This window comes from Pogona vitticeps, chromosome 15, assembly GCF_051106095.1.
Source record: "Pogona vitticeps strain Pit_001003342236 chromosome 15, PviZW2.1, whole genome shotgun sequence".
Classification (NCBI taxonomy): Eukaryota; Metazoa; Chordata; class Lepidosauria; order Squamata; family Agamidae; genus Pogona; species Pogona vitticeps.
The window spans coordinates 11,472,793-11,489,803 of NC_135797.1; the positions used below are offsets into that span (position 1 = coordinate 11,472,793).

Consider the following 17,011-nt stretch of genomic DNA (forward strand, 5'->3'; position numbering starts at 1 on the left):
AAGGAGAGTCTGCTTGTTTCTCTACCCGTCTCAGAGGACAGGAGATAAAAAGAGACGTGTCAACCTCTGCATGCCATTCCATCCAGAGCCCTCCACATGCTTTTCCCTCGTGGGAGATCTCCCGTAACATCTTCTCCTTTTCCATTCCCAGGGCATCCTTCTTGCCTGCAGTTCACACCCGTCATGATGGCCGCCGTGAAAACGTACCGCTGGCAGTGCATTGAGTGCAAGTGTTGTAACATCTGTGGGACCTCTGAGAATGACGTGAGTACTCCTCCCCCAGGGTGACCCTCTGCCTCTTTTTGGGGATAACAGAAGAGATCCTTTTCATCCTCTCTTCTTCTTGTTGATTCCACCATGCCCCTTCTCCTGTGCTCTTCCTTATCCCTCCCTCTTTCATTCTCCTACCTCGATGACTCCAGTTCCCTTCTTATCATCCCCAAATGTGGCCTGAAGGAGACTGCTAGAAACAAGGCACTTTCCCCAACCAACTTCATGTGGACTGTCATGAGCCACCAAACCTGACTTTGTTTCACTTATTAATACGGATAATTTTATAATATGATGCATTGTTGCAGAAATGCACTGGGTAGGTTTTAATTAATCAAAACACAAATATTAGGAAGGCCTTTCTCTCTTTGCGGTAGGGTTGTGATTGGATTGATGCTTCTCCTTCTCCGAACAGGCTGAGCTGGGCTTTAGGGAAGCCTTGCTGTTGAAGGAAAGGGAGTTGAAGCTGCGTTTGTAGTTCACTCCCGCAACATCCCCCACACTGTTCTGGAGAGTCCCCTGACTCTTTACATCAGCATGGAGGCTATAGGTGGGAAGAGGCATCGGTAAAAATCCGCTGCCCGCCTTCCTCCCCAAGGAAGACCTCCGTGCATGAAGCTCCGTTCCATTGTGCACCATGGGAAGAGGCTTGCTTCCTTAAGCCTTGCCTGATGGATACAGTAGAATCCCCACATCCACATAATTGGTATCTGTCTAGTCATTTATCTATAGTCTGAATACAGTGGGGTCTCGACTTACGAATGGCTCGACATATGACCGTTTTGACTTACGAACTGCTCTCATAGGAATATATGGACTCGACTTACGAACTTAGATTCAAGTTACGAACTCTTTTTTCCCTTTTTTTTAAAGCTAAGTCATCTTAGGTTAAAAGTAAAAAAGAAAAAAAATCCCCCTCTAGTGGCAGAAGGCGGAATAGCAGCTTCCCATTAGTTTCTATGGACGAAAAGAGCAGATACGGATTAAATGGTTTTCAATGCATTCCTATGGGAAATGCAGATTCGACTTAAGAACTTTTCGACCTGAGAACTGCCTTCCAATACGGATTAAGTTCGTAAGTCGAGACCCCACTGTATATTAAAAGGAAAAAAAAGCTATTTTTGTGACATGTTTACCAGAACTGGCCACTAGAGGGAGGCAGAGACCATGCTATGTATTCTAGTTGAAGAACACCTATCTCTGGCTCCCTCGAGTGGTCCGTTCTGGTAATATAGGGTGAAAATATTTGTTCTGGATTTTTTGGGGGGGTGCTATTCACTATTATTATCCATGGTTTACACTATCCATCGGGGAGCTTCAAATCAATCCCCCATGACTTCAGGGGTCATACTGTAATTATGTGCCATTCCGTAGTTCTCAGCCTCACTCACTTCATAGAGCAATTTGGGGGAGGGGGGGTTTAGGGTTAGTGCATATACGTGGGGGCAGCCTCATGAGCTCCTGAAAAGAACGAATGTCAGTCAGAGAAAACCATGACACCAATAGAGGTCAGCGACAAACCTTGGTGGCCAGATTTTATTGCTTATCCTTAAATACAATAGAATAATCTGCATTCTCTCTCCCCCCCCCCCCGCGTGTTCCCTTCCCATCTTGCTTAGGACCAGCTGCTTTTTTGTGATGACTGCGACCGCGGCTATCATATGTACTGCCTCACCCCACCCATGTCAGAACCTCCTGAAGGTAAGGTGCCGCTCAGACCCGTTTCCTTTCACTTATATTTTTTTGGGCTGTATGTAAGTGTCATTTTTTGGGAGGCAGCAGGAAGAGAACGCGGTTCCAAGATCACCTGAACACAGACATTAAAAAACTTCGCAGTTTTGTTTGGCATAAACTTTGGTGGCGTGCCACCCCCACTTCATCAAGTGCCATGAGTTGCAACCCTTGAGAGCTTAATGCCAGTTTTTTTGTTTAACGTTGGTCTTTTAAGTTGCCGCGAGGTTCTTGGCGGCTCTTGATGCCACTCATTTATGGAGCTATCGCCCTAGGAATTTAAACACAAATTGGTAACCCCATTTCTGGTTACTCCTCTGTTCGTGTGGTTCAGAGGGATGGATGGTGTGCCCCCAGGAAAGATGGTAATTTTGCATTTCCCCTTGAGGCTGTAAAGTTAGTTTTGTTTTTTAAGAGCCAGAGCGCTACTATATTTATTTCTTTGGGGGGGGGGGGAGAAAGAGCTGTCAGAAACAACATATTATATTTAGCGCATGAACAATATCTTTTTTAAAATTTACTCTTTTGAACCAACGCCAGAAAAGGCTCTTCAAATTTAACGATAGATCAGTAAGTTTGAGACCCGTTTGTGGAGCCAGAGGTTGGGAGTGTTCGCCCCTCTTCCTCCCAGGAGGAGAATAATCTTCCTGCATAGCCGGGCCCCAAAGCATTCCTAGAAGAAGGGAATGCTAAGCCACTGGTCTACCTAGAAAGCCCTGGAAAAGGGGTCACCCTGAGCCAGATTGGATTCGAAGCCATATTATAATAAAATTTGAATGGAGTTTTTACTCATTAGAAGCATTAATGGGGGGGGAGACACTCGCTCTCCTGGAGGGCACATTCCCTTTCACAGTCCCATGTTCCAAAAGAAAAGGGGTCTATGCATTGCTTTTAAAACTAATCAGAATCATGGGGTTGGAAGAGTCCTAAAAGGCCATCAAGTCCAACCCCCCCCCCCCCCCCGCTCAAGGCAGGGATCCAACTCAAAGTAGATCCGACAGAGGTTTGTCTAACTTTTTCTCGAGTGCCTCCAGCGTTGGAGCGCTCCCCACCTCCCGAGGTCCATCATCCTAGTGCTCTTGCAATTAAGAGGTTTTCCCCGATATTCAAAGGAAATCTGCCTTCCCGTCGCTCGAGCCCATGATGATGCGTCCTGTACCCTGGGGTGATTGAGAACAGATCCTGCCCTTCCTCTGTAGGACTACCTTTCAAGGATTTGAAAAGGGCGCTCCGGTCTCCCTGCCGTCTCCTTTTCTCAAGGCTCAGCCTGCCGAGTTCTTTCCGTCTTTCCTCCGAGGGCTTCGTTTCCAATCCCTTGCTCATTCATCCTCCTGGTGGCCCTCTTCTTAACTTGGCTCCTGTTGCTTGGAGGGCAGTGTCCAGACCTGGCCTCGGCACTCAAGATGAGGGCTGACTCGTGCCGAACAGAACCCAGGACCTCACAGGATGGGGAGACTCTCCTTCAGTGAAGGCGTCCTCTAAAATCGCATCTGCCTCCTTCGCAGCCCCATTGCACGGTGGGCTCATCTCCTGCGTGTGATCTACCACCACCCTTCTCACTTGCCGTATGCTTGAGCCAATCCTCTTATCTTGCAACTGTGCAATGGGTTTGCACTGATCCTTTTTGAATTTAGTTCTGTTTTCCGCCCCGGTGCTCAAGCCTCTCAAGACCTTTTTTTTTTGAAATTTGTCCCCCTCTTCCAGTAGATTAGCGGTTACATCCAATTTTGCGTCAACTCCAAATTTGCATTCAGAAGCCTCCCTCTGGTGACGAGCCTATGGGATTTCTCAGAGTGTCTCAGTTTCAGTCTTCACAGCATCAGGATCTCCCCCCCCCCAACAAGATGGAGAACCCTTGCTTTTGTTAAGAGTCAATTGGCCACTTCTGGCAACATCGCTCTGGCAGGACGCTATGGGAAATCCTGCCCCACCGTCAAGGCCTGAAAAAAACCCTGGTCTGAGAGTTCTCGCTGCCTCATCCAAGGTAGCGTTGAAATCACAGCGGCCAATTCTTCTCCCACCAAAATCCGTTCAAAAGCACTGCGCGGCACTGAAAAGGGATATTGGCTCCAGTATCCCTTCTCACGCAGGGCTGTAAAAATGGCCGGGTTGCATAAAAACAAAGAATGAATGAACATGGACCCCAAAACGATGCAAGCAGAACTTCTTTTTTCTTACCAAAGTAGCTGTTCAGGCCTCCAACAGTCCCAACAGCTAAGCGGCTACAATTCTGAATCCAGTTCTGCACTAAGAAAAGGGAAAACTTATTTGCACCACCAGAAATGATGGTGGGTTGGTTGGTTTTTTTCCCCCCTCTTGGCAGTCCCCCGTGGTAGGGCGAATTCCTCTGGGACGTCAGCCGCAGGCTGAGCCGCCTTTTCCATTTCAGAAAAGCCTTCGAGGGAGAAACTAGTGCGAATCACCCCAGTTTCATCTTGCATGGAGGCTGTGGGTTTATGCTTCCCCCTCCCCTCCATATAACCTTATTTTCCCCTGGGATGGCTGGATGGGAAAAATAATGGGCAACCTATCTTTGGGGAGGGGGATTTAAGCCATTGCCACTACAAATGGACTTTTAACTTACTTAGTCTCATGGGTTAATACCTGAATAATGTGTCTCGGAGTTTACAGATGTGGTTAGCGTTTATACACCCTTCTGGTCGCTTATCACTGGCCTTACCTGTGTTCCTCATCTGGCTAGTATATCTGACTTCTGTCCTTTTTGCAATATCTTTAGGCTTCCCTCTTTGCTGTCTAATTGATCACCCTCCTGTGTGACCCCATTCTTGATTTCCTCCTCCTTTTTAACAACACATTCCTTATGTTGCTAAAAAAGTTCACGGCTTCATACTTAAAGGTTTCTTAATATCTAACATGGGGAGCTGATACAAAACAGTATCCTACTTAACACTAGTCATCAGCAGGATTGAAAATGAATTTGTCACCAATGTGGCAGGAGGACATTCTCTCAAAATGTAGGTGGGCCATTTCCTTGTCTGGACCAGAACAGTTACATATGCCTGAAAAAAGCCTAAACTCTAAACCCACTGCACCTTTGTTCAGTGATGTAAAAAATTAACGCACAGTTTAAGATTAACACAGGCTGTGGGCCTGCTGCTGAAAAGACCCTTCTGAAACACTGAGTCAACAACCGTTATGTAACTTGAGTTCATGAACTGACTCCTAGAAGCCGCCAAAATTTGCCTTGTCATGCTCCATGCAGTGTTTTTCCTAATAAAGACCAAGTTCGTAGATATCAGTGTACCCCCTGTTGAAAATCAAGCTTAAAAATTAATTTGAAGTTAAATGTGAGAAGTAGAAAAATTAATGCTGAATGCCTTAACTGAAATATTACTTTCTGCTGCCTACCAGTGAGATGTCTTATTTCACACTCTCCTTAATATCTCCTTTGCAGAATGCAATAACTTTTTCACTATAAACCAATATTTTTACTGTATCACCCAGGAACCCTAGTTCATCTGATTGTCAGGAGCCGGTGTAATTTTCGAGGCTTCCGGTACCATCAAAAACTGCAAAAATATCGCCCTGTAAACAATAAACCAGCATTTCCCCTCTTATGCTGCATGGAAGAAGGATAATACGGCATGTGAGAAAGATCTTGGGAGTCGTTGTAGATCACACGCTGAATATGAACCAACAGTGCAACGCAGCTGCAAAAACAGGCCAAAGTTGCATTAACACAAGTATAGTCCCCAAATCCTGCGAAGTATCTTGAATGCCTTGTCCATTTTTGAAACACCGCCGTTTGCAAACTAGAACAAGTTCAGAGGAGGTTGATAAGGATGGTCAGGGACTGGAAACCAAGCCTTAGAAGGAAAGACTGAAAGAACTGGGCATGATTAGCCTTAAGAAAAGAATATTGAGGTGAGATAGAATAGCACTCTTCAAATCTTTGAAAAGTTGTCCTACCGAGGAGGGGCAGGATCTGTTCTCGATCGTCCCAGAGTGCAGGACACATAATAATGGGCTCAAGGTACAGGAAGCCAGATTTCCATTGATTATCAGGAAAAAAAAACACTTCTTAACTGTTTGACCAGTACGGTAATGGAACCTGTCTCCTTGTGAGGAGGTGATGGCCTTATGGGCCCCGATCCAGCTCTGTTAATCTGTCACTCTGTGGTTCTTTGCTGAGCTGCCTCCCAGTGAGAATGGCTTGCTTCTGTAACAAAGCCGCCTTGCAAATTTGCAACACGACCAGAGGTGAATTCAGAGACAACTGTATCTTAGGGGTGCCGGTGTGCGGAGTTCTTGCTTTCTGCTGCTTTCCTGAATTTGCCAACCCTTCTTTGTTGCTTTTTTGTTGGTCTTTGCAGGGAGCTGGAGCTGTCACTTGTGTCTGGACCTGCTGAAGGAGAAAGCCTCGATCTATCAGAACCAGAACTCCTCCTGATGGGCTTTGTGGGCTGAAGAACCAAGGGAGAAGAACGAGGCGCCTTCAGTTGTCTGCTGTGTTACAGGGCTCTGTTTCTTTCGTGATTTAGTCTTGAAATGGCTCTCAGTTGATGTCTCCTTGACCAGTCGATTTGGGCTGTGCTGGCTTTCTCTGTCATCCTCCTCACCGTGGTCCGGGGGTAAAACCTCTCATTTAGCTCTTGCCGGGGAGTATAAAGGACTCCATTGCCCCTTTCTCATGAGACCCCCCAGTACCCATGGCTGGTTGAGGAGTGCCCGTCAGAGACCATTGTATCTATGGCCTTAAGACTCCAGGAGGCAATCCTCAACTGGGCAGGATGTGCTCCTAACTGTTCTTGCTAGGAGAAGGGCCAGTCCTCCTGGTTTTGTTAACATTGTGCTACTAAATTAACAGCCGCCGTTGCGTGAGCACAGCTTGCAATCTTTAAAAAAAAGGAGGACTCTTGGTATGATGTCTAAAAATAGTTTTCTTTTCCTGTATTCAGGCATTTACCCTCGTTTTCTGGTTGGAGGGGGAGATCTAGAGGATTCTGAACTCTGCCTGCTTTGATTTTGCCATCTCCCTACGGATGTGGTCTCCTCCCTGGTCTAGTTGAGCATGACTCTGATGCTGGTCTAGAGTGGCCGGCCTCTTAATCCCAGGGGATAAGGCTTGACCCTGTGGGAACCCAGCCTTGGAGGGGTTCAGCAGTGAACCATGACTTGGCTTAGGCCTCTGTGGAAACGGCGACCGTTTCTTTGACTTGGGAAAGATCTTCTAAGGTCTGTTCTTGTGATGAAAAATGAAACATTTTCTTAGTATAAATGCTCCATTGCCTCTTCAGCGTTTTTGGAAACACTCGGAGTTACGGTTTTTCTTTTTAAAAGCTCAGACTGGGTCTTGTAGGCATTGGGAAAGACCTGCTTTTTTTTTTCCAAGAGTGCCAGCGTTTTTGACAGCCCTCTAAGAATAAACTTGATTTGAGGGGGCTTGGCCATGGCGCCACAGTTTTTTATGTACAATAGGACCCACCCTGTATTCACAGGGGATTGGTTCCAAGCCCCCCCGTGAATGCTGAAAACCTCAAATAATAGCAAACATTATACAATTGCATGGTAGAAGAACAAAAATCCAGAAATACGTATTTTCCCCATGTATTACCAGAACTGTCCACCTGAGGGAGACAGAGACCATGCTATAGATTCTTCAACAAGAATCCATAACATGGTCTGTGGCTCCCTCTACTGGCCAGTTCTGATAAATACATTGTGAAAATATGTATTTCTAGTTCTTTTCTTTTAATATTTTCAGGCCACGGAGAAGCAAAACCTGTGAATGCTGATCCTGCAGATAAGGGGATCCTACAGAGTAGTGAGGTTTTATATGTTTTTAGTCACTGAGAAGCCTACCCCAGTCTCTTGCCAGCATGTTGGATTTGTTATCACCTGCTTTTCTCATGGGTTGAAAGGGATGGCAGGGAGTTTTTTTTTGTCTCCCTGGAGCAGGGCTTGTTTGAAGGGAATCTCCCTTCCATTCTGCATCGGATGCCAACAGGCTGCCCCAAAGCCTTCAGTTCTCTGCGCTCCCCCTGCATCTTTTCATGTGCCTCTTTGGGAACATTGGCTACAGGGCATGGCATTGCCTCTGTGTGTGTGTGTGTGTGCCCCACTTTTTTTTGTTTATTTTCCTCCTAGCCTTACTTGATGTTTCTCGTCTGAGTTCTGATTCTCCACCCTTCACGAGAGGTGATGGCAGGGCAGTGGGATCTGAACCGTTACGGTTTTTTCAATCCTTAAAAAACTGGAACCTGCCTCGCTTTCTAGGAGTGAAAGCTTCTCTTCCATTTCCTTCCCTGCTCCTACCATTTCACCCGATGACGAAAAGAATCGGTCCTAAGAATAAGTGACGTTGAAAAAAGCCCTTTTTGATCCTTAATGTCTCTTTTTCTTTTTTTTTTAAAAGGGAGTTTTGCTTTAGCATTCCCAATTGGGGAGGGAGAAGGTGTTTTCTCTGGAATAGGGTTCTGTGTAATATTATACTAAAAATGTGCCTGTTTTTTCTAAAAAATTGACTTCAAACCTACCTCCAAAAGCCGCCGCCACCCCCCCCCCCCCCGGTCAAGCATCCCTTCCACACCTGCAAAACACATTCAACATTCCTTCGCTTGCCCTCCCCTTTTTTCTTCTTTTCCCTTGCAGAAAGTGGTTCAAGGTGCTTCAGGGAACTGGCAAAACAGGGAAGGGGCTGTTTTGAGTCATTTTTGCCTCGTGAGTTCGAATCTAGCCTACACGGGAACGCTGGGGCCTCTTGGCCTGGCTGCACCTAAGACTGAAGGATGGAAGGATGGCTGTCATTTTCTCCTTTGCTCTCTTGTGAGATAAGATAGGCCTTAGGGAGGCCGGATTTCCGGACAGAGTTATCTGTGTGAAGAAGTGGGGGCAGGTGGTGGGGACCATGGACAACATAATGAGACTCTAGAACCCTTCCACTTTGGTTAGATTGAGGGGGTCGGGCGGACAGAGGCCATTTATTTAAAAAAACAAACATACAAAAAAACATATTTTAAGATGGTTTGTTGCCCCATCCCCTGGTAGGGAACGTGTCCTTGTTCAAAGCTTCACACCTGTGTCTTAAAAACAAAACAAAAAAAATGCTATCCAAATAAAATGCCAAAATGACTCGTTTGGCCCTTGGTTGCAGTCTGTTAATCCAGGTGGTGAGGATAATCTAAAATCTCTCTCTCTGTCTATCTGTGTGCAGCCTTGCTGCGTTGTGATGATTCTTATGCTCAGGTTATTGCTGTTGGTTTGCCGGAGTGGGGTGGGGGTGGGGGTTAGGGTTATGGGAAGGACATTGTTTGCATATACATATATAATAATTTTCCAGAAGCAGGTCCCCGGTTTCTTACAGTAGCTTGCTTCCGCACTCTCCCTGGTGTCTGGAATCAAGAAGGGCCATTTAGAGTTTCTCAAGGCCCTCGTCCCTTCTGTTTCTAGGACACGCAGGGAATACCTCAGCCCGTTTGCTTTGTTGCGCTTCCAAGTCAATTTTGCATTTGGATTGCCATTTCTCCTCTACACTACGCACCTCCTTCCCCCTGTTCTTCTTCGTGGTCTCCGTGAGTCACACGTAAGGGTTCCTTCTGCGCTTTGGACAGATTTAATTCTTAGAATGGCTAAATCGCCGCAACCGGAGGGCCAGCGACCACCAGCTAGGTCTAACCCTGTCTACAATCAGATGAATAAAAATGTGGCTACAACCTGCCCACTTGTGTGTACTCACATCACTCTTAGACCTGGTGAAGAAGTAATGGCAGGAAAATCCGGTCTTCTCCCCAACGCGGTCTTGTGTCACATCTGCAATAAAGTGGCTTGTCCCATTCTTCATTAAGCTGTAGTCTATCAAGTTCATGGCTCTAATGAATAGAGGTTTTCCAGAGATGCAACGCTTCAATTTTATTTTTATTTTTTTGAAATGCTTAAGAAATGTCTACCCAGAGACATGACCGTCGCTAGCGCCGTGCCCTTTCCCTCTGGTGCTTAACCACCTTGTGAAGCCGTCCTTCAAGCCAGATCTTAGATTACTCTCGTGCAAGATTGTATTTTTAGTGGCACTTCCCATCAGCAGGAAAAGCGAGCGAACTATGTGATTCTTGGACACGAGCCACGTTTTCTGCAGTTCCATAAAGACAAGGTGACAATATTTGGTGAGCCGTCTTTCTTATCTAAGGTAGTTTCGGTCTTCCACATCGATCATCCTCTGGTTCCACCAAACATTCTTCCCATCCGCAGTTTCTTGTTTTAGAGAAGTCACTCTACGCGTTGGGTGTTTGCAGAGCTTAGAACTTTTACATAACGGTTCCAAAAGTCTTCTGAACTGTTCGCAAGTTGCTAGGTATCAAGGAATGGTGAACATCATCGCCTTGCGACGATTATCTTAATGGATGGCGAACACTATAACTCTGACGTACCAGATAGCAAAGAAGAAGCACTCAACGTGGCTGTTTCTCAAAGGGGTTCAGTTGAGAGACCTTCGCAACGCGGCGTGACCGACTGCCTGTCTGTCCAAAACGAGATGCCATTTTTGTCTTGGAGCGACCGCCCACCAGCAAGTGAGTAAACTTGCCCATCACAATGCGATTCACAGAGACCACAAAGGAGGAAGACAGATCACGTACGGGTAACGGTAGTTCCTTGAGCGGTCATCTCTGAATCCACACCACTTTCCCATCGTCCTCTCGGTCTGCCGTGCAAGGATATGATTTTATTGGACTTTGGGACTAGAGGATTAGCTACAGGGTGGGGAGCATGCACAGTAGTAGAGGGGTGTGCGTATACTAATGGACTTTTTAGGTTCTGGCACGTTCTGAAGATGTCTGGAGGTGCAGAAGGGATCCATATGTGCAAATTCACATTAGACCACTCGAAGAACTAGAGTTACACTCAAGCCCCCCTGGCCTTCTACCAAAGCCAGAATTCGGTGGCTTGCTTTCTCTTGCCCAGGTAATGAATTCACAAATGATTTTATTTTAAGTGTTTGGAAGTCATAGAGGCACTTCGAAGAAAACAAAGAAAAAAATTCGGAGCCCCTCGTCCTCCATCTTTTTATTGCTGTTGAAGCTAAAATGTGTTTTGGCTTTTTAATTTTATTTTAAGGTACTGTAAGAAACATTAGTGAATAAATATCATTTTTACACAGGTGGGGGTTCTCTTATTTCTGGGCAGATACCTATCATATAATTGATTCCCACTTGTTATTACCAGAAGGTGGTGCTAGCTAATATGGTGGATTAGAGAATTCAGGGCTCTGAAAATGGTCTTTTGGTTTTTTTTAAATTAAGTATTAAAAGAGAGTAGATCAGGTAATTTAGCCATGGAAGTCTTCCATTTCCCACTGTACATCCTTGACTGAAATGTCCTTGCTCTTTAAACTGGTCTAATGGCTTTCTCCGTCTCATTTCCTCTATCTAGTTTGGCTGACTCCATCTTTCTAGACATCAGAGAATCCTCAAAACCCGGTCGTTCCTGCTTCTGGCTCTTCTCAGTGTCCGATTCAGTAGGAGCGAGGGATGGAGATATCCTGAGCTTAAATGAAAACAAAACACAAGTCCAGAGATAGGGAATATCCACTCTTTTATGGGACTCTAAACGCCGTTTAGTTCAGAAACATAATTTCCCCCATGTCTGGCAGAAATGCATGAAGATGCCCATAATCTCAATAGCTTTAATGTCTTTAAGGGTGTAAACAATGGATTGTGAATGTATCCTCCGTATGTTGTTGGGATTTCAAACCCCATCGTTCCTCACCATTAGGTAGACCAGTGTGGGCTGATGGAACCCGCAGTCATGCTGACGGTCATCGCCGTCCAGACATACACAACATAGCATTGTTCACTGGGGTCTCATTCCCAAGACAGACCATCATCTCCCCTCCCTGCTTACCTCATCCTTCCCTCCCTTCTCTCCATGGGGTGTGAAGGATGTGGGGCAGATCCTGCACTAGAGCAAAGTAGAAGAAAGGTGGCAGTATAAAGAAAAACGGAATCAAGAGGTTTTGTTGTTGCTTTGACTCTGTTGCCCCTCGTCTGGAGACGGGGAATGCTGTGCTGGCCTCACAGGTGCAAGGAGGACAGAATAAGTGCACTATGGATTGGCTCTTTGTGAAATACAGTGGTGCCTCGCTTAGCGATGTTAATTCGTGCAGAAAATAAAAAGCCCATAGAAACGCATGAAAACGCGATTAATGCATTCCTATGGGCTTAAAACTCACCTTTAAGCGAAGATCCTCCATAGCGCCGCCGTTTTTGGTGCCTCTAAAGCGAGGAATCCGTGCCTGAAAACAGCGGGTGGCCATTTTGTTTACCCGGCGGCCGTTTTGAAACCGCTGATCAGTTGGCCGAAAACGGGGGCTTTGCGATGATCGCTTCCCTGCGATCATCGCAAAGCGAAATTTCCCCATAGGGAACATCGCTTTTGCGATCGCAAAAACAGCGTCGCTAAGCGATTTCATCGCTATACGGAGCGATCACCATGCGAGGCACCGCTGTATTGATCAAAGCCATTAAGACCCATTGCATGGGAGTGAATTTATGAAGTCTAACTTTACATTTCTGGGATTTCAGTGGTTTCCACCTTAAGTAGAACTGAATTTAAGCCTCACCAACCTGCCTCCCTAGTAGTCCCGTGCTCTTCCTTCAGGGCTGGGGAGCGTGTGCTTCTGCAGATATTGCTGGACAACAACACCCATCAGCCCAGACCTGTTGGGGGAAGGTGGAAACTGGGCCACCGGTTCTGTGCTCTAGGTTGACTAATGGAGGGAACTTCATACCCTGCACCCGGTCCGGCCTCCCTGGGAGATGCTTTCCCTCCCAGCCCAGTTCTTTGGCGTGGCTCTTCAGCGGCGCTTAACCCATCGGCACAGCAGGAGTCTCTGGAAGGTGGTCCGGAAGGACCTGTTGCACAGGGCGTAGCACATGGGGTTGACCGTGCTGTTGACGTAACAAAGCCAGTAGCCCAGCTTCCAGAGGCTTTGCGGGACACAGTCCTCACAGAAGGTGGACATCAGCACCATGATGTTGTAGGGCGTCCACGTCAGGATGAAGGCCAGCAGGATGGCGCTGAGGGTTCGGGCGGCTTTCTTCTCCTTCATCAGGGAGAGAGCTTTCCGCTTGGTGAGGCTCCTCGTCCTCTTCTTCCTCCTTTTGACCCTTATATCCATGGGCGGCGTGGCTTCCATTAAGGCCACTTTCCTGATCCTTTTGTCCATGGCCTGAGGGTTCTTGGGGACCCCTCCAAAGGCCGCCTCCTCCATCCACACTGTTCCGGCTGCTGCCTTGGAGTCTGGCCCCTTCCGTGATTGCTGTAGGACTGTGCCAACCATGGGGAGGTGGATGACTGCCGTGCAGACCTTATGGACCTCAAAGGGCCGCTCCTCCCCCTCGGAGGAGGTCAGGGAGTCCGCAGAAGCTTCGCCTGCTTCCTCTTCCTCCTCTTCCTCGGTGGTGTTCCAGCTGCTGTTGCTGCTCCGGTCTAAGGAGAGGCCCTTGGTTCGCCATCCAAGAAAACAGCAAGCTTGTGGTTGCACGACGTTGACCGATAAAGGCGGGGCAAGAGGAGGAGGAGGCGGCTCTGAGCTGCTGCTGCTGCCCCCACTACCTCCATTTTGGGTCCTTCTGCCTGCGACCTGCAGGCCGTTCTTGAACTCTGACCCTTGGAGTCCACAAAGTTCCTTAGCTCTCTTCTGGGTCTCCTGGTAGATCCTCCAATAGAGGACCGCCATGATGGTGACCGGGAGGTAGAAGGCGGCAATCGCTGTCCCAAAAGTGATGACGGGCTCCGAGAGGAACTGGATGTAACACTCGCTTTCGGCCACCGTCCTCTTCCCCACAAACTTCTGCCACAACAAGATGGCGGGGGCCCAGAGGAGGAAAGAGACCGACCACGCCAAGCCGATCATAACAGCCGCCATCTTGGGCGTCCGCTTGGCCCTGTAGGTGAGGGGGCGGGTGATGGAGAAGTAGCGGTCCAAGCTGATGACCAGCAGGTTCATGACGGAGGCGTTGCTGGCCACATAATCCAGGGCCAGCCACAAGTCACAAGCCAGGCTCCCCATAGCCCATCTTCCCATAACGATGTAGGTGGTGTACAAGTTCATGGAGACGATTCCGATAATGAGGTCGGCGACAGCTAAGCTGAGCAGGAAGTAATTGTTGACGGTCTTCAGATCCCGGTTGACCTTGAAAGACACCATCACCAGGAGGTTTCCTACCACAGTGACCAAGGAGAGGAGTCCGGTCGTCGACACGATCAAGACCGTCTCCCAAAGCGAAAAAACGCTCCCGGCGGAAGAGAGTTCCAGGGTGTCGTTGGGAGCCCGCGGGGGGTCAGAGAGGTTCATGGCGGTACCGGGAGGTTTTGGAATCCAAAAAAAGGATTCCATGAAGGGTTAAGGTTCTTTTTTCCAGTGGCTGTTCTGGATTAGGACCGAGTGATGTGTCTTTCAACGCAGAGGCTTCATCTGGAAGAAGGGGGAAAGAGACTGAGATCAGCTTTACAGAAAGAGTCCCGTCAGATTCGTCAAAAGACTCTTGGGATTTCCAGTGTCCCCACAGAAGCCCCAGTGGGAAACCACAGCAACATCCTCTTGCTGACTTTGTCGCTGGAGGCACCATCAGCATTCACAAAGATTAGAATGATGAATCACAGAATTACGAAGTCGGAAGGGGCCTATAAGGCCATCTAGTCCCACCCCCTGCTCAAGGCAGGAATCCAAATCAAAGGGGATCTGATGGACAGTGGTCTAATTTTCTCTTGAATGCCTCCAGGGTCGGAGTGCTCCTTACCACCTCCCAAGGTAATTAGTTCCATCGGCGTACTGCTCTAACAGGAAGTTTTTCCTGACCTTCAGCCTAAATCTGGCTTCCTGTAACTTGAGCCCATTATGACATGTCCTGCACTCTGAGATGATCAAGCATGTATGACTTACAGTGGTGCCTTGCTAGACAATGATAATCCGTTCCACTGACATCGCTTTTTAGCGAAATCATTGTCTAGTGAAAAGCATTTCCCCATTGGAATGCATTGAAACCTGTTTAATGCGTTCCAATGGGGAAGAATCGTTGTTGTCTAGCGGAGATCGGCCATAGGAAAACCACTTTGCGAACCGCCGATCAGCTCGCTGTCTTGCGAAGCTTAGGTCCAGAAAACACCTGTTTTGCGAGCGCGGAGGGAGCTGTCAAAATTGTTGGCTAGCGAAAATCGGTTTGCGAAGCAGGGACCAAACATTGTCCAGCGAAATTCCTCCATAGGAATCGTTTTGCGATCGCAAAAAAGTCAATGTCTAGTGGAAAAAACTGTCATGCGAGGTAACTGTCTAGCGAGGCACCACTAGTCTTTGAAAAGGGCTCTCATCTCTCTCTCTCTCCCCCCCCCCCATCTTCTTTTCTCAAGTCGTCCGACTCTGCAAGGAAAACCTTTCAAGGCGAAGAATGGCAACCAACCTTACCTCCAGAGGAGAGCAGAGCGGTTTCTCACTTCTGCAGTTTAAAGTCATCCCCTTCTTTCTTGCTTTCTTTGGTGGCCTCCGTTCCTTTTGCCTCGATTTATAACTTCTCCCCTTTCTGTTCCTCCCTTGCAGGAAAGTCAGGGAGAGCAACGGGAGGTCTGTAAAATGGCCCGCTCTTCGGCAATTTCTCCCTGAATTCTTCCTTACGGTTTTAAGTGTGCTCTAGAGCATCAGTACGAAAGCTTTAATCGTATTAAAGCTCACAGGTCCAGCTGTTCACGGAGATCCCGAAACACACACGTCCTAAACTTACAAGGACTAGCCTGGAGTTTCTCCGAAAGGGAACGGCGTCATTCAGGCCCTCCACACTTCTTCGGGCATGGACATCGTTCTTACGCCTTGAAGCCACCTTGGAAGACAAGAAAGGAGATATTGATAGTTGTATTTATCTAGATGCATACAGAGATAGAAAAGCCTGTTTTGTTTTCTCTTATATCTGATTATTTTAAAAAATGTCACTGTCTTTCTGTCCCCTATAGGAGGACACCGGCCTATGATGGCAAACTTTTCTAAAGATAAAATAGAAAACGGCCTCCTTTTGCGACACATAACTTCCATGGGTTTTCCCAGCCCAGAAAGGACCAACTCAGACTGCCCACCCTGCAGGCGTTGCAGTCGGAGAAGCTGCTCAGGAGAAAATGCACCACCACAAATGTCCCTTTTGGGAATTGTTTAATCATTTAGTCATGTCCAATTCTTCATAACCCCATGGACCAGAGCAGGCCAGGCCCTCCTGTCTTCCACTGCCTCCCAGAGTTTGGTCAAATTCATGTTGGTCGCTTCGATGACCCTGTCCATCCATCTCGTCCTCTGTTGTCCCCTTCTCCTCTTGCCATCACACTTTCCCAACATCAGGGTCTTTTCCAGGGAGTCTTCTCTTCTCATGAGATGGCCAAAGTACTGAAGCCTCAGCTTCAGCATCTGTCCTTCCAGGGAGCATTCAGGGTTGATTTCCTTTAGCATGGATAGGTTTGTTATCTTTGCAGTCCAGGGGACTCTCAAGAGCCTCCTCCAGCACCACAATTCAAAAGCATCCATTCTTTGGTGGTCAGCCTTCTTTATAGTCCAGCTCTCACTTCCATACATCGCTACTGGAAAAACCATAGCTTTGTCTGTGCGGACGTTTGTCGGCAAGGTGATGTCTCTGCTTTTTAAGATGCTGTCAAGGTTTGGCATCACTTTCCTCCCAAGAAGCAGGCGTCCTTTAATTTCGTGGCTGCTGTCACCATCTGCAGTGATCATGGAGCCCTAGAAAGTAAAATCTGTCACTGCCTCCATAATCTTCCCCTTCTATTTGCCAGGAGGTGACGGAACCAGTGGCCATGATCTTAGTTTTTATGGTAGAGAGCCTCAAAATCTGGATTTTGAAGAATTAAGCTCCTCACATTCAGTTCTCTTGTTTTGGGGTCTTCATTTAAGTCCTTTCCGTTCCAAATAGGAAGAAATTTGTGAATTATCGGTACATTATGATCGGCAATGAACCGAAACAAACTTCGCCCCCGATGGCTATTTCATGGGTAGGGCATCTGCTTT

At 47.4% G+C, this 17,011-nt stretch overlaps 2 protein-coding genes across 3 annotated transcripts in view; one reads left to right on the forward strand and one right to left on the reverse strand.

The window, feature by feature from the left end:
* DPF2 (double PHD fingers 2) overlaps nucleotides 1–9,093 on the forward strand; it is a 30,071-nt gene extending 20,978 nt beyond the window's left edge. For both annotated transcript variants that reach the window (XM_020777850.3, XM_020777851.3), the window contains 3 exons: nucleotides 152–264; nucleotides 1,890–1,971; nucleotides 6,336–9,093. In XM_020777850.3, the coding sequence (XP_020633509.2) occupies nucleotides 152–264; nucleotides 1,890–1,971; nucleotides 6,336–6,412 (272 nt within the window). In that variant the 3' untranslated portion in view covers nucleotides 6,413–9,093. The remainder of the gene's footprint in view (nucleotides 1–151; nucleotides 265–1,889; nucleotides 1,972–6,335) is intronic.
* A 3,589-nt stretch (nucleotides 9,094–12,682) lies between these two features.
* On the reverse strand, nucleotides 12,683–16,183 carry CHRM1 (cholinergic receptor muscarinic 1). The gene has a single exon (XM_020777854.3). The coding sequence runs from the start codon at nucleotides 14,351–14,353 to the stop codon at nucleotides 12,809–12,811; it is 1,545 nt and encodes a 514-aa protein (XP_020633513.3). The 5' UTR covers nucleotides 14,354–16,183; the 3' UTR covers nucleotides 12,683–12,808.
* Nucleotides 16,184–17,011: the final 828 nt, after the last annotated feature.